At 41.3% G+C, this 27,086-nt stretch overlaps 2 protein-coding genes across 3 annotated transcripts in view; one reads left to right on the top strand and one right to left on the bottom strand.

The window, feature by feature from the left end:
• Positions 1-10,331, bottom strand: part of vps35 (VPS35 retromer complex component) — a 71,818-nt gene extending 61,487 nt beyond the window's left edge. The window contains exons 1-2 of the mRNA XM_078544354.1: positions 10,201-10,331; positions 2,351-2,449 (exon numbers count right to left, since the gene is read on the bottom strand). Coding sequence (XP_078400480.1) covers positions 2,351-2,449; positions 10,201-10,203 — 102 coding nt within the window. The 5' untranslated portion in view covers positions 10,204-10,331. The remainder of the gene's footprint in view (positions 1-2,350; positions 2,450-10,200) is intronic.
• Positions 10,332-10,547: 216 nt separating this feature from the next.
• orc6 (origin recognition complex, subunit 6) overlaps positions 10,548-27,086 on the top strand; it is a 32,952-nt gene continuing 16,413 nt past the window's right edge. For both annotated transcript variants that reach the window (XM_078542971.1, XM_078542970.1), the window contains exons 1-4: positions 10,548-10,620; positions 10,937-11,058; positions 18,312-18,441; positions 20,308-20,471. In XM_078542971.1, the coding sequence (XP_078399097.1) occupies positions 10,994-11,058; positions 18,312-18,441; positions 20,308-20,471 (359 nt within the window). In that variant the 5' untranslated portion in view covers positions 10,548-10,620; positions 10,937-10,993. The remainder of the gene's footprint in view (positions 10,621-10,936; positions 11,059-18,311; positions 18,442-20,307; positions 20,472-27,086) is intronic.

Here is a 27,086-nt window from a genome sequence, read left to right as displayed (position 1 = left end):
AAAGATAATGAAAGTCTGCAACTATCTCTTCCAAAAGGCTGTGGATACAGGGTCAATTGAAATTTTGAAGACTGAAATTGATCTAACCAAACTGTGGAACAGGCTCAAGGATCTCATTCCTGAAACCCGATTTTAAAATCTAACCAGATCATTGCAAAACAAGCAAACCATTGAGATACAAACAAGAATTGTTAACGTTTCATTCACGTAAAATGTACTGCTTATAGAATTTAATTATATACAAGTCACAGAGCCAACAAAAATTCACTGATATATCAGGTGCCTTCAAAAGGCAAGGGTTCAGCACCACTGGGATGTAATTATTTGCTTTTCTGAACAATATTATGAAGAGTAAAGGTCTGGTCAATGCAAGAGCTATTCTCTTGTTCTTCTCCAAGTCTGCCAGCAACAGCCACACTAATTCTATTAAGAACCATCATACCAAAGAATTTGTCCAGGAAAGAGTAATGTACCAATTAGAAATTACAGGTTAGTGATTTATAGGACAAATGGAACTGAGGATTCAGTTAAACTGAAACTGGGATTTCTCTTCTCCAGAAATATGTGCTTGTTTATTGAAAAAGAAAAATTCTTTCCACCACTATCCATTACAATATATTCAATTTTTTCAACTAATCAATTTTTCCTATCACAGCTACCAGAAACAGCAAGATCCCACACTTGAAGATCAGCCATAAGAAAAGCAACCATAACTTCAAAGTTATTTCCAAGTGTTTAAAACAAGAACATGTCGTATAGAGGATAGTAAGAGGAATTGTTTCAAGTGTTGATGTGTTTGGCTCCTACCCATGCCAAAAATTGCACTGCAGCACTCAGTTCAATTATTTTCTTTGAACCTTTTTACTTGTACAAACGGATATCGATCTAGTGCTTCCTGAACGATGTTATCCATCACCGGGATCTGTTTTGCTGAATTCCAAGTAAAGGATCTTCTTTTGTGGAGAAAGTAAGTTTTGGCTAAAACTGGTGAACCCTTATAAACAATGGTTTGGCCTCAACTGGAGTCCAATTCTGGGTACCACACTTTAGGAAGGGTGTAAAGGCATTAGAAAGAGTGCAGAAAAGATTTATCAGAATGGTTCCATGGATGAGGGACTTCAGTTATTTGAATAGACTGGAAAAGCCTGGGTTGTTCTCCTTAGAGAAGAAAGGTCGAGAGATTTGATAGAGGTGCTCAAAAATCACGGAAGGTCAGGATAGAGCATGGGGAGAAACAGTTCCCATTAGCAGAAGGGTCGAGAACCAGAAAACACCGATTTGAGGTGACAGGCAAAAGAACCAAAAGACGACATGAGGTAAATCATGTTTATATAGCAAGGGGTTAGGATTTGGAATGCACTGCCTGATGAGTGTGGAGGCAGATTCAATATTGACTTTCAAAAAGGAAATGGATAAGTATTTGAAGCGAAAAAAAAATTCAGGCTTATGGGAAAAGGCAAAGGAGTTGGACTACCTGAGCTGAGCTCTTGTAGACAGCTGGCATAGACATGACAGGCCAAAGGGCCTCCTTTTGTGTTGTAGCCATTCTATGATTTATTTGCTCTTTTACGGTGATGCTTATGCATTAATCACTGGCTTACGCAAATTAATCAGCTCAATTTGTCATTAGTTTTGTTTGTTAGATAAAAATGTACCCAAGTTTCTGAAGATACCATATTAGATTGACCCATAAAATGAAGAGGTTTTTTGATAAACATGGCCAATGATTCAACGTAACATTTGTATATTTAAACAAAAAAAAGATTGAGTAATAAAGTCATTCCACTTCTGAAACCAATTCATTCCAGACAATGGAACGTTAAAATTTTTCAATCTTTGTTAATAATGTCTCATGTAGATGAAGCATTTTGAAAGGAGCAGAGAGATCTACGGAGAATGCTTTTTTCTTTTAAAAATGAGCTTTGTTGTTTGTGAAATCAATGAAGCCGAGATTTTCTCGGCTTTCCATGATGTCGAGTCCACAGACATGAACAGAGCTTCATAACCTCATGTATAAGCTTCTGAGTTGCGGGGGACCATCTGATTGCATCAAATTTGATGGCTATTTGATTGCGCCTGACACCATCCTCAAATATCTGCAGTGGAGTCACTAGATAACCAAACCTAGAAGAATGGCCAGTTTCCCCGATTTAGCCAACAGACATTAACACCAATTATAACACCGTACTGTCAGCTCAACTGAGATCAGCTAAGTCAGCAGAAATTACTGCTTTGTTTGGCATACTTTTTCTTGGGATAAGCTTTGAGCAATTGGGCAAGCCCACGTATTTTTCTTCTCTATCTTGCAACAATATTCATCACTGCACAAGTTACACAACAGCTTTCTTACCAAGCATCGTTTCATCTGGAAAGACTGGACCTTCACAGTCTGAACAGCTTCATCAAGAAGCTTTTCTTGCTCATCCTGAGGTGACTGTTGAGTTGTAGGCTGGAAAAAAGAACATAATTACTCAAAATTAATTATATTTGCTTGGAGGATTGGTTGTGTGAAATAATACGCTTCTTGTCGTAATTGCTACTTTAAAAATATGTTCAAGAATCCCGTCTACGAATAGATAAAATAGTAAACACCTGTACAGGCTGAAGCTATTCTAACAGATGAATAGAAAACATTTAACAAGTCTATTCAAAATTGATATTTTATAAGTCAACAACTTTACAAAATGTTTACAGCAAATCTAGAATGTTTTTAGCAGCTTAATGACACTTTCACACGGACTAGTTTCCCTAATAACCAGCATCTTGTTTTTGAACATAGTAGGCTAATGAGGAACACTTGTATTGTAAAAGAACCACAAGTAGCAGTTCTGCATGCCCAGGTCATCAAATGCACATTGAAGGACATCTGAAAGAATCCAGATTTAAATTACATTATGCAGCAAAAGTCACGTTTAAAACTTTTGGTTTTGGACTAGGGGAGGTCCAGTGGCAAAACTGCTTCACTGGTTTGCATCGGACAGGAATGAATGCTTCAACCACTCAACCTGCCAACGACAGGTTATTCGTCATTTATACAAACGACATAGATGACTATGTGAGGGGTAAGATTAATAAGTTTGCGGATGACACAAAGATTGGCCTGGTGGTTAACAGTGAGGTTGAGTGTCTTGGGCTACAGGAAGATATAGACAGGATGTCAAATGGGCAGATAAGTGGCAGATGGAATTTAACCCTGAAAAGTGTGAGGTGATACACTTTGGAAGGAGTAATTTGACAAGGAAGTATTCAATGAATGACATGACACTAAAAGTTCTGAGGAACAAAGGGACTTTGGCGTGTGTGTCCATAGATCTCTGAAGACGGAGGGGCATGTTAGTGGGGTGGTGAAAAAGGCATATGGGACACTGCTTTTATCAATCGAGGCATAGATTACAAAAGTAGAGAGGTCATGTTGGAGTTGTATAGAACCCTGGTGAGGCCACAGCTGGAGCACTGTATGCAGTTCTGGTCGTCAGGGGGAGTAGAGGAGATTCACCAGGATGTTGCCTGGGATGAAACATTTAAGTTACAAAGAGAGGTTGGAAAGAATTGGGTTGTTTTCGTTGGAGTAGAGAAGACTGAGGGGCGACCTGATCAAGATTATGAGGGGCATGGACAGGGTGGATAGGGAGCAACTGTTCCCCTTAGTTGAAAGGTCAGTCAAGGTGAGGGGCAGGAAGTTTAGGCGGGGGGTGGGGGGTGAGAAAAGGCCTTTTTACCCAGAGGGTGGTGACTGTCTAAAATGCGCTGCCTGGGAAGGTGGTGGAGGCAGGTTGCCTCACATCCTTTAAAAAGTACCTGGATGAGCACTTGGCACGTCATAACATTCAAGGCTATGGGCCAAGTGCTGGTAAATGGGACTAGGTAGGTAGGTCAGGTGTTTCTCATGTGTCAGTGCAGACTCGATAGGCCGAAGGGCTTCTTCTGCATTGTGTGATTCTGTGACAGAAAAACTTATGCTCTCTGTCAATTACAGCAGCAACATATTTTTCAGGGTGCATCATATTAGCCATGTGTCAAGTAGGGGTCTAATTATAAATGGCTGATTAGAACCTTATACTTCAAACAGGTCTTAAACCGTCTCACCTAAAAATTATAGGCAGGAATATGGTATAATGGTAACAAAGTCAATCAATCACTCATTGCACTTCTTTAAAAACTACCTGGAAAATGACACTGGCACAGAGCTTGTAGCAGTAATAATGGTGATGCTATTAATGCTCACCATTATTGAGGAATAAACTGGGCAGAAACTTCCAGCATCCAAACACACACAGTTAAGGGTGGAAATCAGGAACTTTGTACCAAGTTGCCCTGCTCTTCCACAAGCTTTGCTACCCTGGTAGCTCATCAAAAGATATGACATTCATACATGAGTAGCATGAATTTGAGGTATTTACCCAGTCAATGATTAAACTCACCAGAAAAATGTCCGTTCAAGCATAAGTGAATTTTTAACATGAGTCTTAATTAAAGCCAACCATCTACGGCACTGAAAATTTACTTTTACAAACACAGAGTATCATTTCTTCAGATTTTAATTATTATTTAAGATTTTTTTAAAGATTAAAAGTTGCTCTTCATTTCCATCTCATCACTTTCCTTTAAAACCTTCTTTTTGACTCTCATTGTGCCGTCTTAATCTCACCTCCCATTCGCTTTTTGTACATCATTTTAAATCAAATTAAATATTTTAACTCAAACTTTCTGGTTTAGGTTCTGCATGCCTCAGTAAGGATTCTTCAATCTATCTGGATGAAGAAAAACAAGGTTGCTTATCCTGTTCACACAAGTCCCAGATCCCCTGTAAAGGGCATCATGCTGTATCAGACCCAATGGCCATACGTTGTTGTACAAACGCTGATGTGAAGTCTGTGAGCAGCTATAAGCACAGTGCATGGCAAGCAACCTGAAAAAGGTGATTAAAAAAATTTATAGAATTTGTTTCTAAGGGAATTAGACAGGTACTCGAGGTTGAGGAGCTTAAAGCATTACAGGCAAATGGCAGGGCTGTAAGAATAAGCACAACTGTATTTTCAAAGAACCAGCACAGGCACAACTGACCAAATGGACATGCTCTGTACTGCATATTTCTGCATTTCTATTTGGCACATTAGGACTGAGAGCAGTGGACTGTGAATAACATGCCACATCCACAATGTCACATTAAAAAAGATCAGAGGAAAGAATGAAATACTTAAGTTTACACATGAATTGTTATTGGGGCTCATTCTCCTCAGCCAAAAATTAAACCCTGTTGCCGATCATCCCAGCAAGCAAAAAACAGTTTATTTTACCCACGACTGACTATCTCCTTAAACTCTTCTTCCCAACTCTCACTAAGTGCAAGGAGCTCATAACCAAGGTTGAGGCCGTCCATTCAGTTGTCTCTGCTATTTCTTTTCCCTTTAATTTGCCATAGCCAATCTCATTTGCCCCAGCCCTAAACTGGCAGCTCTAATTTCCCTCCAATTTTCTTTCATGCCCTCTAAGCTCATCTCATCTATTTCTTTCCTGCTCCATTAACCCCAATTCCCACTAAACTGACCACCCAACCTTCTTGGTCTCCATGCTAGGTTATGCTGTGAATGTTTCCCCTTCATATAGGTAATATCACCTTCCCTTTTAAAACTACCATCATGATCCACACTTTCAAAAAAAATTAACCCTTCGTCCTTCTAAACTCCATCTCCAAACTCTTTCCCTCTCTAAAGTCCTTGAACGTGCTGTCACCTCCCAAATTTGTGTTCTTTGCTGTCAATCTCTCCAATCAGGATTTTATCCCTGTTACAGCACTGAAATGGTCCAAACCAAAGTCACAAATGACATCCTCTATGACTGCGACCATGATATATTGTCCCTCCCTGCCCTCTCCATAGCCTTTGACATGGTCAATCACACCAGCTGCCTCCAATGTCAGTAGGTCTGCCCTCACTTTTTCTTAGATAAAAGCAAAAAACTGCGGATGCTGGAAATCCAAAACAAAAACAAAAATACCTGGAAAAACTCAGCAAGTCTGGCAGCATCTGCGGAGAGGAACACAGTTAACGTTTCAAGTCCGAATGACCCTTCAACAGAACTAAGTAAAAATAGAAGAGAGGTGAAATATAAGCTGGTTTAAGGGGGGGGGGGGGGGGGGGGGGTGGGACAAGTAGAGCCAGTGATAGGTAGAGATAACCAAAAGATGTCACAGACAAAAGGACAAAGAGGTGTTGAAGGTGTGATATTATCTAAGGAATGTGCTAATTAAGGGTAGAAAGCAGGACAAGCAAGGTACAGATAGCCCTAGTGGGGGTGGGGTGGGGTGAAGGAATCGAAAAAAGCTAAAAGGTAGAGATAAAACAATGGATGGAAATACATTTAAAAATAATGGAAATAGGTGGGAAAGGAAAAATCTATATAAATTATTGGGAAAAAAAGGGGGGGATCGGAAAGGGGGTGGGGATGGAGGAGGGAGTTCATGATCTAAAATTGTTGAACTCAATATTCAGTTCACTTTTTCTTACCTACCTAATTAAGCCCAGACCATGTGCAGAAATAACTTCTTTGTCTGCCCCAATGCCATTATCACCAGAGCTCCTCCCCCGCCAAAGAAATTATCACTGTGTCCCCTTCCTCCATCTATCTCAGCCCCTCTGCAAAATCTTCTGCAGAAATTGGATCAACTTCCAGGTGTATGCTAATGACCTCTCCACCACCACCCTGGACCCCTCCATTATATCTATGCTGTCATCTATGCTGTCAGATTGCTTTTCAAACATTCAGTTTTGGATAAGCTACAACTTCCTCCAACTGCCCTACAACCCTAACTCTCAGCACTTTCTTGTGCAATCCTACTCCTTAGGTGGCTGTGCCTTCAGCCACCAAAGGTCTAACACTCTGATGTCACCATAAACACCATCACTTCCCTCCATTATGGCCCTCCTTAAAATCCACCCGTGACCAAGCTTTTCTTCACTGCTCCTATTACCGATTAATTTGGTCCAGTGCCTATTTTTGTCTGATTACATTTCTGTGATTTTCTATATTAAAAGCCCTATATGAAGGGCAGGTCAATTTTCTTGAAAAACGTGAGCTTCGAGTCAAAGAGTTGTAATAAACCAACTGTGAGCGCTTATAAAATTTTACAGGGCAAGTTAATAAAATGCGTTAAATATTGCTCATCTTTATCCTCAATCTACATGACAATAAAGACTAGTTACCTTTCTCGTAGCTGGCTGAGTAATTTAATCACATCAGTTTGTCAAAGATTTACATGCATATGCACAGCTAATATCACCCATATCCTTTCAAAAGAAATTCTAATTGTAAGAAATTAGTTTTGCACAAATAGTGGCATTTGTCTTTAATCAGAGTTCTCTATACAAAAAAAGCCTTTAAGATATTGGAGGTTCTATGAAGCAGGGCCATCTCCAGGTAGTTTCTGCAATTCTTTATAAATACATACATTTGCAGAGGAAATAATATTTAAACCACTGGGAAGCCATACATGTACTAAGTCACGACACATATAGCAGAGTTCACTTTAAAAGTGCCCCATAAAGCAGTGCTCACCAGACATAACAATAAATTTGTCAACAGCTCAGTTACAATAGAAGTATTACCAGTTCGATGTCCTATCTTCTTTAACCACCAGTGTCAAAAGCATTGAGTGGTATAAAAACACATTTTTAACATTTCAACAATCTATAACTTTCCAACAAAAAACTATAAATCTAAAAGCATAGCACTTTCTATAGATATGTGGTATTGAGCATGTTGTGAAAACAACTGCAACTTTACCCTCACACAATCTACACTTGCATTGCAATAGGTTTAATGAAGAGTTCAGGGTTTATGATTGAAGGAATATTAGAATAAAAAATGAATGAACCTAACGAAGCCTGCATGTTTGAGCAGATTTCATACCAGTTTTACTCATTGGCGCCTTTAGTTCAACAAGTTAAAAGTACAGACTGCTATACCTCATGTTTAAATTTCGAGTGAGGGGGAAAAGAATTGATTGATGACATTGCTGATATGAAACAGACATCATCATGCATAATAAAAGCAGGAACAAGCAACACAAAACACAACATATGACTTTTTATGGTCTAACTGAACGTCTTCTTGAAGCTAAAAAAATCTAATACTGGATGAATTCATAGAAGTCATCCAAGAGCCTGCAGACATTCTGGTTCCAGATTTGTGTTTGTAGAGTGTTCCTTCTTTATACTTTGAAATGTGACAGAAATTCAAGCGTGAATAGTAAACGCACACTAGATACGTCACATACACTTGGCACTGCTAACAGTAAGTAGGATAATGCACAGGAGTTTTATGAAGTGCAATGAACAATATTTTATTCTGTTTTAAAAAGAAGTTGCTATAAGACCACAAATTTTAAACAAAGACTTATTCTTGTTTCATGGGGGAACAGTACGGATCAAAAAATACTTCCAGGTTTCATGCACTGGATCAAACACATTCAGGTTCAATCTTGCTTTTAAAAAGCTTCGGATCTGTAATGAGGTGCTTTACAGATTGTTTACAGTAATTACACTGTTACAGAACAGTGCCAGGAGTGCAAGAGGCTGAACAATTCCAATGGAAGAATTTAGAAAGTTACTAAGACTTCATTCAGAAAATGAAGAAGTGTGCTGTGACCAGTTCCTCTAAAATAACGGTTTCCTTTACCCACTGTACACTTGCTTAAGCAAACCTTTATGAAATAATGATTATACTGAGAATTCAAAAATAGAACACAGGTGCTCTGGTTGCAATCATCTCTCTCAGCCAAAGAAAATGCAAACAACTGATTGTTTTTCTCTAAATCATATCAAAAACCTTCCAAATCAACATTATGCCCTCAGAATATATGCTTTAAGTTTGCACTGTAAGACCTTTGAAGGAAACAATGTTTGTTTTCAAGTTTAGTATCAACAAATACAGATGACAGTATCTGAAGTGTGAGATAAAATGCTTGCTATAATTTATAGAAATAGAATGCGAGAGAATAAATTATAAAACTCAAGGAATATATGCAAGACAAACTGCAGCTTTCATCTGTAGGTTAGGTCTGATGTAATCTTCTATTGGCTACATCTGTTGTTGAAAAATGAGGGGTGCATGTTCCATTGAATTGCATAAGACAAGTCATGGTCAAATATCCTCCATAACCATTATACAGGTATGGGAAGAGGGCAGTAAAGTGGAGTTGAGGCAGAAGACCAGCTATGATCATAATGAATGGCAGAGCAGGCTCAGAGCCATACAGTCTACTGCATCTCTCTCAGGTTAAGTTCAAGAGTCTAAACAGACATTCTGGTGTAAACATGTACATTTTAAACACATATACAGAAAAACAGAATAAGAAATGGAAGGTGTTGAGGATCTCAAACAGCCTCATTACAAGATCAGCCCATTAAGATAAACTCAATGTGCACTATCAGTAACTGGCTTGGATCACTTACTAGAAGTGGCAGAGATAAAGCTCCAACAGTACGCATGTGAATTAAGATTCATCGGCAAACTAGACGTCTCAGGATTTACCATTTTACTCAGTTGTGCCAATGACTCACGTCAATGGGCTGTATAGATGCAAATCAAAATACAAAATGAAACTATTGATAATTTCGGATCCATTGCATTCTGGCATAAGATTGTACCGAATAATATGATGTTGTGACTTGGGGCGGGGAAGAAGACATTTTGATGAGTGAAGCCGACGATTTGCAGGTCACCCTCTGATCAGAACTCGTTCTAATTTTTTGACCGAGTTTATTAGGTCTTAAGGGAGGAGAAACTAAGGAAGTATATGCGTTGTGTGGAATTAAATCGCGAATTCTTTGTTAGGGGTTCAGGAAAGAAAACGGTTTAACATTAAAACAAGAAACAAGACGCTCACAACCTCGAGGCCTCCATTATCTCTCCTGTTGGAGCTTCTGAAAAGCGGTCGTTTGCACCCAAATCTCTCCTTCCTCGTCTGTAACCCATCGATGTAACGATGCCCAGTCCTGTGCCATCTACCAGCTCCTGTCAGGAGTATCTGAGCTGTCCCTAAAGCAGGCCAAGGCCAAGCCTAACAACGCCCATTCACAACACTGTGTGTGTGTGTGTGTAAACCCAGAGTCTGGCCACCGCCACTCCCAACAGCCAGACCCCGGTATTAGTTAAAGGCCGAGTATACCCGACCCCAAAACCCGATGTGCCAACACTCACCATGATTATCAGAGCTCAATCCAGCTAACACGGCCCCGGATCACCTGACACTCAATCAATCCCTCCTGGAACAACCGGAATAATTAGCCGAGCGGTCCGACCACAGGCTCCACCGCCTCGAGTGATTGAAGCCGGAACGGACCAAACACAAGCCGCCGCTGCCCATACGTCACCGGATTCAGAGGCGGGACAATTATCCCGGCTCTGAGTGGACAACCCGAGCAAGTCATTCCGGTGGCAGCAATTTTTAACCAATGAAGAGGGCCCAGGCACGTCGTTAAATGATTGCTATTTAAACTATCCAATCAACGGCCGGGTTAGCGCAGTCTGAGCTCCAATGATCACTGCTGGGTGCGAAATGCGCGGGGTCTGGAGCGTGAGTCGTAATGAGCGCGCGGAGTTTAGAGCGTTAGTCAGGGAGTGGGGTTCTGGAGCGTGAGCCGCAGTGAGCGCGAGCGGGGGTTCTGGAGCGTGAGCCGCAGTGAGCGCGAGCGGGTTCCGGAGTGTAAGTCGCAGTGAGCGCGAGCGGGGGTTCAGGAGCGTGAGCTGCAGTGAGCTCGAACGGGTTCCGGAGTGTGAGTCGCAGTGAGTGCGAGCGGGGGTTCTGGAGCTTGAGCCGCAGTGAGCGCGAGCGGGTTCCGGAGTGTGAGTCGCAGTGAGCGCCAGCGGGGGTTCTGGAGCGTGAGCTGCAGTGAGCGCGAGCGGGTTCCGGAGTGTGAGTCGCAGTGAGCGCCAGCGGGGGTTCTGGAGCGTGAGCTGCAGTGAGGGACCAAGCACACGGTGGTGTTTTAAAATGGATCAAGAGGTAATTGCAAGGCTGTCTGTTAAACTAAGGATCGAATCGAGGAAAGTGATCCGGTGAGTGTGGGAACCTGACCTGTGATAATACCTGTGTATCGCCACTTTGAAGCAGCTGGAGCCTCAGTGTTGTTCTCTTTCCTTCTGCCCTAGACTTAACCCCGGGATATGAGCACTATCCGCCCTCCTGCTACCCACGGCCTCAAGTGTCCGTTCCAGTTCCTATCTTTGCTCTTTACTGAAGCTGACCAGCCAGTATATTACCAGACATTTATATTTCTGTTGAAGGAAAATTGTTTGTTTTTATTGTCTTTCAAGCATTTATGCCATCTGATGTTCTTGCATGACCTTCACTGTCTTATCTCTCTTGGTCTTGGATTCTTAAACTAATTTGGAAAGTTTTGCTACTTTTATTGGGGTTAACAGCACTTCCATGTTTGCTGTCTTCTCTGTCCAGCCAGAGTATCCATGAAGTATCAATCTCACCTGAGATCTCTTTAAATAGTATATAAAATCTAATTTGGGTTTTGAGAATAGAGTCCTAGAGCTGGCTTTTATATTGAGTAATGTCCTTATTAACAACTGTCAGATTCTTCAATGTGTGTGCACATATGTGGTAGTGCATGGATTGTATCTTATTGGGACTGTGTTTAGCTTTCCCATGATTATTCACAATGGTCTGTTCAGAAGGTTATAGCTTGTATCAAAACAAGATTAGCAAGGCCCTCAGTGGGTGTGCATGAATTTGTCAGGCTGAAGCCAGCACTTCAAAGATGATGATAAGGTTGAATGTTGACATAACGGTTTAAGAAAGGTTTGTGTTTAAAAGGTTAACTGAATTCCACTATAGGACCTTTCAGTGTGGCTAAGGGTTAATGTAAATAGACAGTCTATATCATCATTAGTGATGTAAGATCACATGACAACAGTATGCAGAGAGAGTTCTATGTGAAGCCTCGTGCTAAGCCTTATCCTTACATAATTAGAAGAATGTTTAATAAAAGTTTAAGTTTGCCAATAGCCATGCCTCCAGCAGTCTCAATCGATCCTAACCAAGGACAACCTCAGCTAAGAACCACAACGATAATAGTAGATGGTGCCAGTGGTAATAAACAGAAAGTACCAAGCAAGTGGCCCACTGACGAACAAAGCAGCAAGCAAAACTACTGCGAGGAAAGGAAAGTGAGGGGACAAATGCTAACAGAACCTGAAGAAGGACTACAATGGAGGAAATGTTCAAAGCACTCTGCTAAGGGTAACTTGTGGAAGGCCTGGATCAATCCAAGAAGTGGCAGAGCTGGTGTCATAGATTTAGCAGATACAAAACCACTTTGGGGCTAGCAGAGAAGCCTAGCAAGAACTTGTCGGTATCTTTCTCTAAGCATTAGGCTTTAGTGCAGACAACATATTGGTTAGACAGGGCATAAAAAGATGTTATAAAAGCTTTTAATACATTTTTCAGCCTTAAAAGGAATCATCTTCTTATCGTGTCCACGGACAGTCTATACATGGCCCAGCCAGAACTGGACACATTTTTGCGCCTTGTTGTTGAATTCGGCAAGATCTGCAACAGTGCAGGGTTCCTCTAGCGATAGACATTGCAGGAGATGTTGCATAGTCTGTGGCTCAGTTCCACATTCATAAGTTGTCAGGCAGGTTGTATATCCCCATTTGCTTAGTAACACCTTTGAACGACCTACACCAGTCCTAAGTCTGTTAAGGCACTTCCAGGTTGCCCAGTTGCAATTAGCTCCTGGGGGGAAGGCTTTAATCCGGTAGAATTTCCATCGCTGGGGGTTGTTCGAGACTGCCGAGCTGGTCTTTTCACAAGGCGATGCGGGCTTCAGATGGGGTTGATTGTAACGGAACAACACTGTTCATGAAGCTCTTCCTTGACTTTAGGCGGCTGGGTGTAGGTGTATGACCATGTAGAAGGTGCCTCTCTTCTGATGTTTGACGGAGTCGCTCTTTCTTGCTGGCTACCATTCTTCTTATATCGGGGAAGCGATACCCGCCAGGATATATGGGCTGTTGGTGTTTGTTGGTTTTAAACAACCTGTGATAAGTCGGCAGCTTGCATTCAGAACGGCATCCATCTTCTTAGCTTGAGTAGATCTTTCCCATGCAGGGCTGGCGTATTCGGCAGTGGAATAACAAAGAGCAAGTGCACTGGTTCGCAATGTTTTTGAGCTTGCTCCCCATTTTGTGTTAGTGAGCTTATTCAGGATGTTGTTTCGTGCACTCACTTTTGCCTTTGTCTTTTCGATGTGGTTCTTGAAGGTGAGGCATCTGTCAAGGGTGACTCCTAAGTAGATAGGGTGCTCGCAATGCGTCAGTGTTGCTCCACACCAGGTTACTTTAAGCTGGCGTTTGGCTTCACAGTTTCTGAGGTGGAATGCACAAACTTGCATCTTTGATGGGTTTGTGCGAAGGTGGTTTTCTTCATAGCAGGATGTTAGTCCCTCCAAGGCCTCAAAGCGTTTTCTCCACGGTGTTAAAATCAGTGCTTTGGGCAGTGACACAAGTCATCAGCATATGTATATTCAGAATCACCGGTTCTTTGTTGAACTAGGTGGGAAGCGCAGCAGGTGGCATATTCAGAAGAATGGTCTTCCTCAGGGAAGCATGCTTGCACCGCTGCTATACAACATCTACACAAATGACCAACCTATAGACGGTGTCACACGCCGTTTTATATATGCTTAAAAGGAATACAATCATAGGATAAAGTTCAATAGATGCACTCAAAGACAAAGAGTGCATAGATTCCTTCATTAACAATTTATATCAACTAGTGGAGAACTGCAAATATGGACCCCTGAAAGACACATTAATTCAGGATCGCATTATTATAGGAGTATAGCCCAGGGAGGATTTAATGCAATCGAAGGTGCTGCAGTTAACAAAGAATGCAAAAGAGAAAGCAAAATTGTGTATTTATTTGAGGTGGCAGGGAGATTTTGTGGAGAAAAATGACTGACAGCTTGCAGGGCACAGAAGTAGCAGCACACTTAATCAGTGGTGGGGGAGGGTATGGGAATAGGGAAAGAGTGAAGACGGCATAGTAGCTGCCATTACTTGGTGTTCTTGCTGTGGTGGGGAAAGGCTGCACCGGCACAATGTCTGCCAAAAGCATGGAATGCCATCCCTGAAAGAGGAGAGGACATTTTAAAGTTGTATATCCTAACTCATTCATTTAAGGAGAAACCAATTAAAGCATGTGGCTTAGTGGAGATTAATTTAAGAATTTAAGTTATGATAGCAGTAATTTGTAGCCATGTGTATGTGTTTAATTTGTTGTAAATTAATAAATGTCTCATTTAGTTTGATATAAAAAAAACTTTCGAACTGGTGGTCTTATTCCTGAATTTGAAAATATAGGTTATGACAGTTGTTTAAAGTTTCCCTCTGGGATTTTAAATAACTCCAACCTTTACAAACTGCTGCGTCATAACAGACCACATTTGGAGTACTGGGTAAAGTACTGGTCAACTTATTTAAGGAAGGATGTAAATATATTGGAAGCAGTTCAGAAAAGGCAAGAATGTTTACCAGACCAATACCTGGAATGGGTGGGTTGGCTTGAGGAAAGGTTGGACAGGCTAGGCTTGTATCCACTAGAGTTTAGAGTAAGAGGTGACTTGATTGAAACTTAAGATCCTGAGGGGACTTGATAAGGTGGATGTGGAGAGGATGTTTCCGCTTGTGGGAGAATCTAGAACTAGGGGTCATCGTTTAAAAATAAGGGGTTGCCCATTTAAAACAGATGACATGAAATTTTTTCTGAGGGTTGTGAGTCTTTGGACCTCTGCTTCCACCACCTTTGCAGGAAGGGAGTCTTTGAATATTTTTAAGGCAGAGGTGGATAGATTCTTGGTAAGCAAGAGGATGATAGGTTATTGGGGGTAGGCGGGATGCAGATTTGAGGTTACTGTCGGACCAGCCATTATCTTATTAAATGATGAAGCAGGCTCAAGGAGCTGAATGAATAAACAAAGTGGTGGAAAGGGAGATCCACCCAGTGGCGTCTGTGGATGAGAGTCTGACAAAGCTAGCAAAAAGCACAATTTTTACTAAACTAAAAGCAAACTACCTTTTGGGTGAGGAGTCCAAACTATTGACAACATTATCGCATTGCTTGGGAGATATTGCTTCAATCAACTTCCTGTTGGTATTACATTGGCACCAGAGATTTTTCAGAGGGCAGTGACAGACATTTTAGGGGTCATCTGCCACATGGATGACACCCTGATTCATTATTCATCAGCACATGATGTCGGAGTAAGAGCAGTGTTGTGATGCTTGCAAGAAGCAGGACTAGCTCTTAATAATAAATGTGAGTTCTCGCAACCGGCCATTGAATTTCTGGGACACATGGTTCACACAACAGGGCTGATCCTTAAAAACAAAACCTAGGCAATCCAAGATTTTCACCACCTTGCAACATCATGGGAGCTTCAACGTTTCATGGGGATGGTCAATCAAATAGGAAGGCTCTTGCCTAACCTGGCAGATGTAAATGAACCACTGACAATTGCTTAGGCAAGACCAAGCATGGTGTTGGGAAGAAAATCAATTTTTTTTTGAAAGGATAAGAGATGCTAATTTCACCAAACATATTGGCTCACTCTGACCCAAAACTGCCTACAATAACTGCAGCAGATGCATTATTGCCTGGATGAGGAGCAGTACTTTTTTTTTCGAGCTCTGAGCAATGGTAAACTCAGACCAGAGTGCTACCCATCTCAATCATTGACTGAAATGGAACAAAAATAATCTGTAATTGAAAAAGAAGCATTAGCAGCTATATGGGCTTGAGAAGCTTGCTGACTGATTTTTAAACCAATTTTAAGCCTAAAATTTACCATTGAGATAGACCACAAACCATTGGTTACTTTAAGTGCTAAAGAATTAGCAAAGATGCCACGAAAGAGTCCAGAGATTTGATGCTACAACTGAATATGTCAAAGGAAAACAACAATCTATAGCGGATGCATTGTCCAGCATTCCTGTTACCAAGCCTGAACAAGAGGAACTAAATTTTGTCAAAGATGTGGAGTCCTATACTTTGACCACAATTTCTATCAATAGCAACACAGAATTTAAATGAAATTCAAAAGACACAAAAAGCGATGAAAAAATGTGCTCAAATTCAGGAATACTGTGTTAAAGGATGGCCAGAATACATTCTAAATAATCTCATCCTGAAGCAATACGTCAAGCAGTGAAGACATCTGTCTTGCTGACATGCTGAGTTATGATAAGAGATTGGTCATACCTGAACTCCTCAAACTCAATCCTTCAGAGAATACACGGAGAACATCTGGGCATTACTAAATGTCATGCTAAAGTGTGAAATTCTGTTTGATGGCTAGGCATCTCCAAATCATTGGAGGAAATGATTTCCAACTGCATCCATTGCCAGGAGCAAAGAAAACCATAGATGGCATTCTCATTTCTGTCCAGATGTGGGAAAATCTTGGAATGGATCTTTTGAGCTCATAGGGAAGACAACCTCAATCCATCTGGAGTAATAATTAACAACTATGAGGAATAAGTGCCTACATGGTATCACTTCAGAGGCTGTCATTACATTACTAAAAAAAATTTTGCCATAAACTGCATTCCAGACCTAGTCATTTCAGGCAATGGCCCACGATTTACCAACAAATGTTTTAAGCAGTCCACAGAAGCCTCTGGGTTTGTCCACTGACTAGCTCACCCTGATACCCATGAGCTAATGGGGAGGCTGAATGAGGAATAAGGACAGAAGGCTTTGTTGAAGAATGACTATTATCCTAACACTGTTGAGCTACCATCTACACCGCTCCAGAATGGTCTGTCTCCATCCAAACTTCTAATGGGAAGGTGACTGCAAACTCAACTTCCTGTCCTTCTGCACACACTTGTGCCATGCCTCAAGCAACAGACATAGTAAGGGAGAAGGAGAATGAGTATCATGCAAATCAAACCAGAAACTATAATCAACACCAAAAGCTTGCTAGAACTCCAGGCAGGAGTGTCCATGGATTTGTGACCAGAATTGTGAATGCCAGTTTTGGGTGTTAAAAAACACTGCAAACTTATCTTTTGGAGACTGAAAATAGATTAGTGAGAAGAAATGGAAGCACAATTGCATCTACAAGAAACCTGATGGACTGATTAACCAGAAGATCAGGAAGGTAACTGGAACAGTGAACTGTTAGTCTCTGATTCACATACTAGTCTACTGATTTCAAGAGAAGATGGAGAACTTGAATCCTACACACAGAGCTGAGAACAAGGTTGGGGAGATTGTGGTGGTTTCACCAAAGGTTAACTCCTGAGCCAGGGATGAAGGCAGAGACTTTGGAGGGAGATGTAGGATAATATAAATGTGTTTAATAGAGTTGGAGACTTGGGAGATGTAGTGTGAAAAGCTAATGTAAATAGTCTACATCGTCAGTGATGTAATATCACGAGTGTTGGGAGAGAGTTCTGTGTGAAGCCTTGTGCTAAGCCTGTACATAGTTAGAATGTTTAATAACAGTTGGTTTGCCAATAGCCTTGCCTCCAGTCTCTATCAATCCTAACCAAGGACAACATCAGCTAAGACCCATAACAATCTTAACAGATTCAGTGCTGTATTGGTTGAATTTAATGAGCATGCCTTTTATAGCAGAGGAACTTGAAGTGAATATCCTGTTAATTGTCAGAGTTCCAGTTAGGTTCCATACACAATAATAATGCTATATATGTCTTGTTACAAGAAGCCAGGTGTCAACCGAACACTTAATGAGCACTTTAGGTTATTTTTCCCAAAAGAAAATAAATACCCTTGCAGAAATCGGGTTAAAAATGCACAGTTTTCTGCAATCTGTTTTGTTAAAAACAATGTTTAAATATGGTGTTCACATATCTGTTACATGAAATTTTAAAGACTAAACAAATTATGCCTGAAATTTGAATATTCAGAAGCACATGCAAGGTGGGCTGAATGGCCTCCCTCTGTAATGTATCATTCTGATTCTATGAAAGGCTGGATCTTTTGGTGTTTATGTAATTTCAGGAGACTGAGCACAAAGTGTTTGTGCTCAATGTCTATTGTAGCAATCATCTTGAGATTGGCATTGCTTTAGTTTATAAGCCTGAAGTGCTTTAGTTTCTTGTAACAGCTTCTTTGAAATTTCTTAAATCTATTTTGTAATGAATGATAAAGCACACATTCTCTTTTTAAAGAGATGCATATATCAAAATTTGATATGAAAGGTTTTGCTGCACTTATATTCCCTGAGACCAGATGAATAATTTAGGTGCCTTGTCTTGCGTTTCAGGAAAGCGGAAGAATACTTGCGCCTGTCAGAGGTGAAGTGCACAGGATTTTCTTCTCACGTGACAGCAACCAGCTGTGCAGTGATGTGCCTTGACCTTGCAGCAACTTCTCTTAAACATCCACTTGACAAGGTAAGCCTAAATGGGTAAAACAGTTGGGGCATTGCAGAGCTCCTAATACAACCTGCATTATGGAATTGGGTCAACATTGTCAATTCGCAATTCCATAACTGGTGAGGTGTAGCAACTTGCAACTACTACAGCTGTGGTCTTACCCCATATCCCTACATGTCTGACACCCTGTCCTGCATGAGCAGGAACAAAATAATGGAGAGACCTAAACCATTGTTTTCAGTCCCAGTGACTCCATTCCTCTGGCTGGCAACTGCCTGAGGCTGACCCATACTATCTACAAGCTTCGTGTCATTTGACCCTGATGTAATCTTCTGATCACCTCATATCCACAGCACCACTAAGACTGCTATTTCCACCTCTGTACCATTGCCCCAACTCTGCACTTGCCTCAGCTCACCACCTGCTGAAACCCTTATACCTGCCTATGTTACTTATGGACTTGACTGTTCCAGTGCACTCCCGGCTGGCTTCTCAATTTTCACTCTTTATAAACCCTGAGGTCACCCAAAACTCTACCTGTATCCTAACTCATTCCCATCACAATGCTCACTGACCTACATTAACTCCTAGTTAAGCAATGTCTTGATTTTAAAATTCTCACTTTGTTTTCAAGTTTCCCCCATGGTTTTTCTAATCCCCTCTAGTCCTATAACCCTCTGACATCTATGCTTTTCCAACTCTGGTCTCTTGTGCATGCCTGACACCTTGGTAATAATTCTTCAGCAATTAAAGGAAAGAATTGTTTTGTAAATGTTTTTTAGTCTCCAATGGAGTATGTTCTTGTGAAATTACTAAAAGCTAGGAGGGTAGGTAATTAGCCATAGTCCACAAGGGACTGTAAGCATCTCTAAGACAGTTGGTTTATAAAGGTTGAGGGGCACCACTCTATCAAGCATGGGGCAGGCAAGGAGGCTGGTTGCAAGTCTACCTCAGCTGGAACAGGAATTGAACCCATGCTGTTGACGTTATCCTGAATCACGTGCCAGCCAACTGAGCTAACCAGCCCAATATAACGACCTGCATTTATATAGCGCTGTCATGACCTTGGGGCATCCCAAACACTCTACAACTAATGAGGATACTTTTGATGTGTAGTGACTGCTGTAATGTAGGAAACCCAGCAACCAATTTGTGCACAACATACTCAACACAAACCATCAGTGAAATAAATGACCAAATCATCTATTTTGTTAGTTGAGGGGTAAATATTGGCTGAGGTATCAGGAGAACTCCTGTGCTCTTCTTTGAATAGTGCTGTGGGATCAAATGAGACTTTAAAACGTGGATGTTAAGAAGGATCCATGACTAATCCATTTAGTTAATAGCCTCCAAGTCTGCTTTTGTCAAATTTGGTGGGTAGACCACATGCAGAGCAGTATGATGTTTTTCACCTCTGAATCATGAAGTTCCAGGTTCAAGTCCCGTGCAGGGCTTGAGCACAAAAATCAAGGCTGACATTCCAGTACAGCCCTGAGGGAGCATTGCACTGTCAGAGGTGCTGTTTTTGGGATGAGGTATTAAACCGAAGCCCTATCTGCCTGCTTGGGTGAATGTAAAAGATTCCATGGCACTGTTTAATGAAGAGCAGGGAGTTATCCCTGGTGTCCTGGCCAATATTTATCCCTCAATCAGCATTGCAAAAAAGAGATATCATTATCACATTGCTGTTTGTGGGAGTTTGCTGAGAGCAAATTAGCTGCTGAGTTTCCTACATTGCAACAGTGTCTATACTTCAAAGCACTTCATTGACTGTAAAACAGCCTTGATGTTTGGTGTCATGAAAAGCACTGAAACACTACATTAAAATTTTCCCTCTGTGGCTGTGAAGATGTTTGGTCATTCAAATGTTTACATCTTTTTAAGGACCTTGTTCTAAGACTATCTGGATTGAACAAGAAGGTTTACCAGATCCATTTGAAAGCCATGGAGAGTATCCTTGGCCTACATTCTCAGCTGGGAATTCGAGACCTGGCAGTTCAGTATGGCTGCACAGACGCAGTAGCTGCATCAGTCAAGATTCTGCAGAGGTAAAAATTCTCCTTTTTAAAATCATTTTACACAATTTTCTAAAACCAGCTGAGTGGCCTTTGGTTACGTTGATTGTTTAAAGCTTGTAAAATTGTATTACACTTGATACTGGCATTTCCTTCTTATAGATATTTCAGTCAAAGTAATATCTATTTAAAATAGATCTGGTCACTTTAAGGTTGACCATTTCTTGCTGAGAGCCTCTCTGCTCACTTTCTCTGGAGAAAATGCACATCACTATCTGTGGTGTAAAAGTAGTTGATCGTTACTGTTTTGGGTAGATAACATACTGGAGATTGTTTTACTCATTTCACATTGATAACAATCACTTAATGTTGTTTACCTAGGCACAGGAGCCAAAATTAAATTTATATTTAATTGTTACATCGAGGCCCAAATACCCATAAAAAGAGAGTCTGGCTTTGTCCAGGGAATAGATGAGAGGTTTTTGTGTACAGTGCACTGTTCTTCAAAATTCACTGATGGATAGTTCTGTAGTTGAGAGGTTCTGATCCTGAGGATAAATGTGATGGCCTTCTTCCAGTTTTTTAATCTGTCTGAGCAATGGAAATGGAGGCTGGAGATTCCATGGTGGTCAGATGAAACTTCGCAACTAAGTTTTTTTTTTACGCGATGTATGCTCATTGAAATTTAAGGTTACTTGGAAAATTGAAGTCACATCTTTTTACTCGAGACGTAAGCTTAAATATATTACAATTAAGTGAAATCTGTCGTTTTGATTTTCTGCTATCTTCTCTGCTTTTACTAAATCTGATCATTTATATCCAAATAATTTATTAAATAATAAAGCAGAATATTTTGTGAATGGTAAGAAATGTTAATATTCGGAGGGCCTTGTGTCCCCTTATACACAAATCATTGAAAGTTAACATGCAGGTACAGCAAACATAAAACAAATGGTGTGTTAGCCTTTATTACAAAGGGATTGGAGTGTGAGTGAAGTGCTCCCATTGCAATTGTATAGGGCCTTGGTGAGATGATGCCTGAAGTACTGTGTACAGTTTTGGTCTCCTTATTAAAAGATATACTTTCCTTGGAGGGTACTTGCCATACTGATTCCTGAAATGTGGATGGAATTGTCTTAAGAGGAGAGACTGAGTAATCTTGGTCTAGAATTTAGGAGAAGAGGCAATCTCATTTAAACATGTCAAATTCTTAAGGGGCCTGAGAGGATGGGTGCTTGGGAGTATGTTTTCCCTGGCTGTGGAGTCTAGAACTAGGGATCTCAAAATAAGGGATTGGCCATTTAGAACTTGAGATGAGGAGAAATATTTTCATTCAGTGGTTTGTGGACCTTTGGAATTCTCAACCTCAAAGGGCTGTGGTAACATACGAGCATACGAATTAGGAGCAGGGGTGGGCCACTTGGCCCCTTGAGCCTGCTCTGCCATTCAATAAGATGATGGCTGATCTGAATGTAACCTCAGCCGCACATTCCTGCCTACCCCTGATAACCTTTCACCCCCTTGTTGATCAAGAACCTTTCTAGCTCTTGTCAAAGAATAAATACAGCAAATGCAGGTTACTTCAGGAAAGAGTACAATTTATTAAGTTCTGAACCATACAATGGCCATTGGGAGCAGATCACGACGGAACTGCTCGAAGTTAGTGTTGAACAAGCAGTATTTATACAGTACAATTACATGACTCCAACATACTTACACAGTGACAGAATTACCTGGAAAAACTCAGCAGGTCTGGCAGCATCGGCGGAGAAGAAAAGAGTTGACGTTTCGAGTCCTCGTGACCCTTCAACAGAACTGAGCAAAATTAGGAGAGGGGTGAAATATAAGCTGGTTTAAGGGTGGGGGGGGGAGGAGAGAAGTTGGGGGGGGCAGTGGTTGTAGGGACAAGCAAGCAGTTATAGGAGCAGATAATCAAAAGATGTCAAAGACAAAGGAGCAAAGAGGTGTTAGAGGTGGTGATATTATCTAAGAGAATGTGCTAATTAAGAATGGATGGCAGGACACGCAAGGTACAGCTCTAGTGGGGGTGGGGTGGAAAGACTGACAGGGCATTACAGGTATAGATTTAAAAATAATGGAAATAGGTGGGAAAAGAAAAATCTACATAAATTATTGGAAAAAACAAAAGGGAGGGGGAAGAAACGGAAAGGGGGTGGGGATGGAGGAGGGAGTTCAAGATCTAAAGTTGTTGAATTCAATATTCAGTCCGGAAGGCTGTAAAGTGCCTAGTCTATACCCGTAATGCCCTGTCAGTCTTTCCACCCCACCCCCACTAGAGCTGTACCTTGAGTGTCCTGCCATCCATTCTTAATTAGCACATTCTCTTAGATAATATCACCACCTTTAACACCTCTTTGTTCCTTTGTCTTTGACATCTTTTGATTATCTGCTCCTATCACTGCTTGCTTGTCCCTACAACCACTGCCCCCCTCAACTTCTCTCCTCCCCCCCACCACTCCCCCAACCTTAAACCAGCTTATATTTCACCCCTCTCCTAATTTTGCTCAGTTCTGTTGAAGGGTCATGAGGACTCGAAACGTCAACTCTTTTCTTGTCCGCCGATGCTGCCAGACCTGCTGAGTTTTTCCAGGTAATTCTGTTTTTGTTTTGGATTTCCAGCATCCGCAGTAGTTTTTTGTTTTTATACTTACACAATGATCTTATTAACTTGCCCTTCTTTATTCCCTTATAATTATATCTATGTTAGCTAATTGATTTTGCTTACCCATACAGTTTCTTGATCATCCCTTTATCTCTTCTAACAATGTACTATTCAGTCCATGAGACATCTGTTTGTGTTTATTGTGTCATGTATCCTTTTTATCTACTCTTAGCCTAACCTTTGATCTCAGGTTATTTCACATGTCCAGTCTTCTTGTTCTTAGTTTTCTGTTCTTTCTTCCCTTTATAATTTAACCCTTTGGATGATTTTTCTTTCTCACTCTGCCTTAAAAATATTCAAAGACTCTGCTTCCACTGCCTTTTGAGGATGAGAGTTCCAAAGACTTTCAACCCTCAGAAAAAAATTCTCCTCATCTGTCTTAAATGAGCGACCCCTTATTTTTAAACAGTGACCCCGAGTTCTAGATTTTCCCACAAAAGGAAACAACCTCTCCACATCGACCCTGTCAAGACCCCTCAGGATCTTAATTTAAACTTAAATCACCTCTTATTCTTCTAAATTCCAGTGGACACAAGCCTAACCAGTCCAGCCTTTCCTCATAAGACAACCTGCCCATTCCTGGTATTCCAGTAAACTTTCTCTGAACTGCTTGTGCATTTACATCTATCTTTAAATAAAGAGACAAGTATTGGTAACTATATTCAGGACCAAAATCTATAGATCTTTTGATACTAAGGAGACTTATGAATGTAGGGATAGTGTGGAAAGATGGAGTTGAGGTAGAAGATCAGCCATGATCATTCTGAACAGTGGAACAGGCTTGAAGGGCTGAATAGCTTACTCCTGCTCCGATTTTTTACGTTCTTACAAGCTCACTTATAGTTTGCAGCCTAAGTTTGACTGTCTGATCCTGATCATTCTCCTATCCAAATCCAAGGCAAACGCTTGTGCTTGTGTCAGTTGAGCAAGCTAATTGGAGTCCTGCAGACCTCTCTTCACAGCTATTGTACAAAGTCACAATCTAGTTCATTGGAAGTGAGGGCATGATTGCAGTAATGACCTTTGATTTGAAGCACAACAAAATCACTAACTCCTGCCAACGCTACCAACAGCACTTTTGCACATGCGCACTTGTCAGCACAAGTGCAGAAATCCACCCTAAGTATGTGCGAGTGAATGCACTGGTAAACTTCGGCCTTTGGCTTGCTTAAATACTCACAAAGGCAAATCAGACAACTTTCAAGTCACAAATAGTTTGTTCCATTCTGCATTTCTCTTTAACAAGTTTACACTTTCCCTTTAACCATGCTAGAGAAACTCCCAGCAGCAGCTTTGACTTAATTTTTTTTAAGTCAGTTCATTTTGACTTAATTTTTTTAAGTCAGTTCATTTTGACGTAATTTTTTTAAGTCAGTTCATTTTCACTGAATTATTGGTTTCTTATTGGAACAACATTTTTTTACATGATTCCAAGTTAAGTGACAATTCAAATACTGGAGTAATGTAAACCACTGATATGCTTTCTGATCTTTAGATGTTTAAGTTATTTTATCATCTGTTGTTTTTGTTGGCATTGTTGTGCCAACCATATCAGTAATGCTAGTATTTCCAGTTCCAGGGCCAGTGATGACCACGCAGGTGCCCTGCTGTACATAGTCCCCTATAAAGATGGTGGCCACGCATACAGCTGCATATGCACAGCATTGGCAGCAAAATACCTCATGAGCTAATACATCCAGTGGAAAAAAAAATTATTTGAATCAATAATGTATATGAATAATAAGGGTACCTTGCATTCACACAGTGCCATACCATGCTTCATAGTGTTAAAGATACAGTGATTTACATTGGAGTGTGGTAACTTTTATTTAAAATTGTCAGCTAATTGCAAAGCTCCTACTTGAAATGACATTTGGGTGTGTGCTGTTGCTTTAATGTCCTGTGAAGTAATAGGCCCAACCATCTTTAGCTGCTTTACCAATGACCTTCCTTCCATCGTAATGTCAGAAGTGGGGATATTTGCTGACAATTGCACAAAGTTCACCATTTGAGATGACTGATACTGAAGCAGTCTGTGTCCATATGCAGCAAGGCCTGGACAATACTCAGGCTTGGGCTGACAAGTGGCAAGTAACAGTCAGGCCACAAGTGCCATGCAACGACCATCTCTAACAAGAGAACCTAACCGTCACCTCTTGACATGCAATGGCATTATCATCTCTGAATCCCCTACTATCAACATCCTGGAGGATACCATTGACCAGAAACTGAACTGGACTAGCTACATAAATACTGGCTACAAAAGCAGATCAGATGCTAGGAATCCTGCAGCGAGTATCTTGCCTCCTGACTCCTCAAAGCCTGTCCTTCATCTACAAGGCATACATCAGGAGTGTGATGGAATACCCCCCACTGACATGGATGAGTGCAGCTCCAACAATATTCAAGAAGCTTGATACCATCCAGGACAAAGCAGCCCACTTGTTTGTCACCCCTTCCACAAACATTCACTCCCCCCCAACAGTGACGAACAGTGGCATCATTGTGCACCATCCACAAGCTGCACTGCAGAAACTCACCAAGGCTCCTTGGGCAACAGCTTCCAAATCCACAACCAAGGACAAGGGCAGCAGATACATGGGAACACCACCACCTGGAAGTTCCCTTCCAAGCCACCCACCGTCCTTACTTGAAAATATATCACCGTTCCTTCACTGTCACTGGGTCAAAATCGAGGAACTCCCTCCCCAACAGCACTGTCGCTGTGCCTACACCACATGGTCTGCAGTGGTTCAAGAAGGCAGCTCACCACCTTTAAGGGCAATTACGGATGGGCAATAAAGGCTAGCCTAGCCAGTGATGCCCACATCCCATGGGTGGGTGGGGGGGAAGGCAGTTTCTCATCTCAGTCCTAAATGGCTGACCACTTATGAGATGGTTTTAAATTCACCAGCCAGTGGACACTTGCACTCGGCATCTATGATGCCCCTTAAGAATTTTGTATTTTTAATGAGATTGCCATCAATTAGTCTAAATTCCAGGAAACATAGTCCCAGTCTACTCGATCTCTCCTCTTGGGACAATCGCCTCATCTCCAAATTCAGTTTAGTGAGCTTTTTTTTTTTTTTTTTGTTGCACTCCCTCCCAAGGCAAATATATCTTGCCTCGTGTAAGGGGACCAAAACTCTACACGGTACTTTTTTTAAAAAATTTATTCATTCACAGGATGTGAACTTCGCTGGGGCACAAGTCTTCACTATTGTCGGAATATTGTCAGGGCCCATAGCCTTTGCAGTATCCAGTACCTTCAGCCATATCTTGATTATCACATGGAGTGAATTGAATTGGCTGAAGACTGGCATCTGTGATGCTGAGGACCTCGAGAGGATGCCGAGATAAATCATCCACTCGGCACTTCTGGCTGAAGATTTAGCAAATGCTTCAGCCCTATCTTTTGCACTGTGCTGGGCTCCCTCATTGAGGATGGGTATATTTGTGGAGCCTCTTCCTCCAGAGAGTTGTCTAATCGTCCACCACCATTCACGACTGGATGTGGCAGGACTGCAGAGCTCAGATCTGATCCATTGGTTGTGGGATCGCTTAGACCTGTCTATCACTTGCTGCTTATGCTGTTTGGCATGCAAGTAGCCCTGTGTTCTAGCTTCACCAGGTTGACACCTCATTTTTAGGTATGCCTGATGTTGCTCATGGCATACCCTCCTGCACTCTTCATTGAACCAGGGTTGATCCCCTGGCTTGAAAGTGATGGTAATGATAAAGTGGGAGATATGCTGGGCCATGAAATTAGTGTGTTCAAAACAATCTTGCTGCTGATGGCCCACAGCACCTCATTGCTGCCAAGTCTTGAGTTGCTAGATCTGTTTGAAATCTATCCCATTTAGCACAGTGATAGCGCCACACAACACGATGGAGGGTAGTCTCAAAGTGAAGGTGGGACTTCATCTCCAAGGACTGTTGAGTGGTCACTTGTATTGATACTATCA

Source organism: Cetorhinus maximus, chromosome 6 (genome assembly GCF_964194155.1).
Source record: "Cetorhinus maximus chromosome 6, sCetMax3.hap1.1, whole genome shotgun sequence".
Lineage (NCBI taxonomy): Eukaryota > Metazoa > Chordata > Chondrichthyes > Lamniformes > Cetorhinidae > Cetorhinus > Cetorhinus maximus.
Note: the sequence above shows the minus strand (reverse complement) of the source record. Positions and strands in the feature narration are given on the sequence as shown.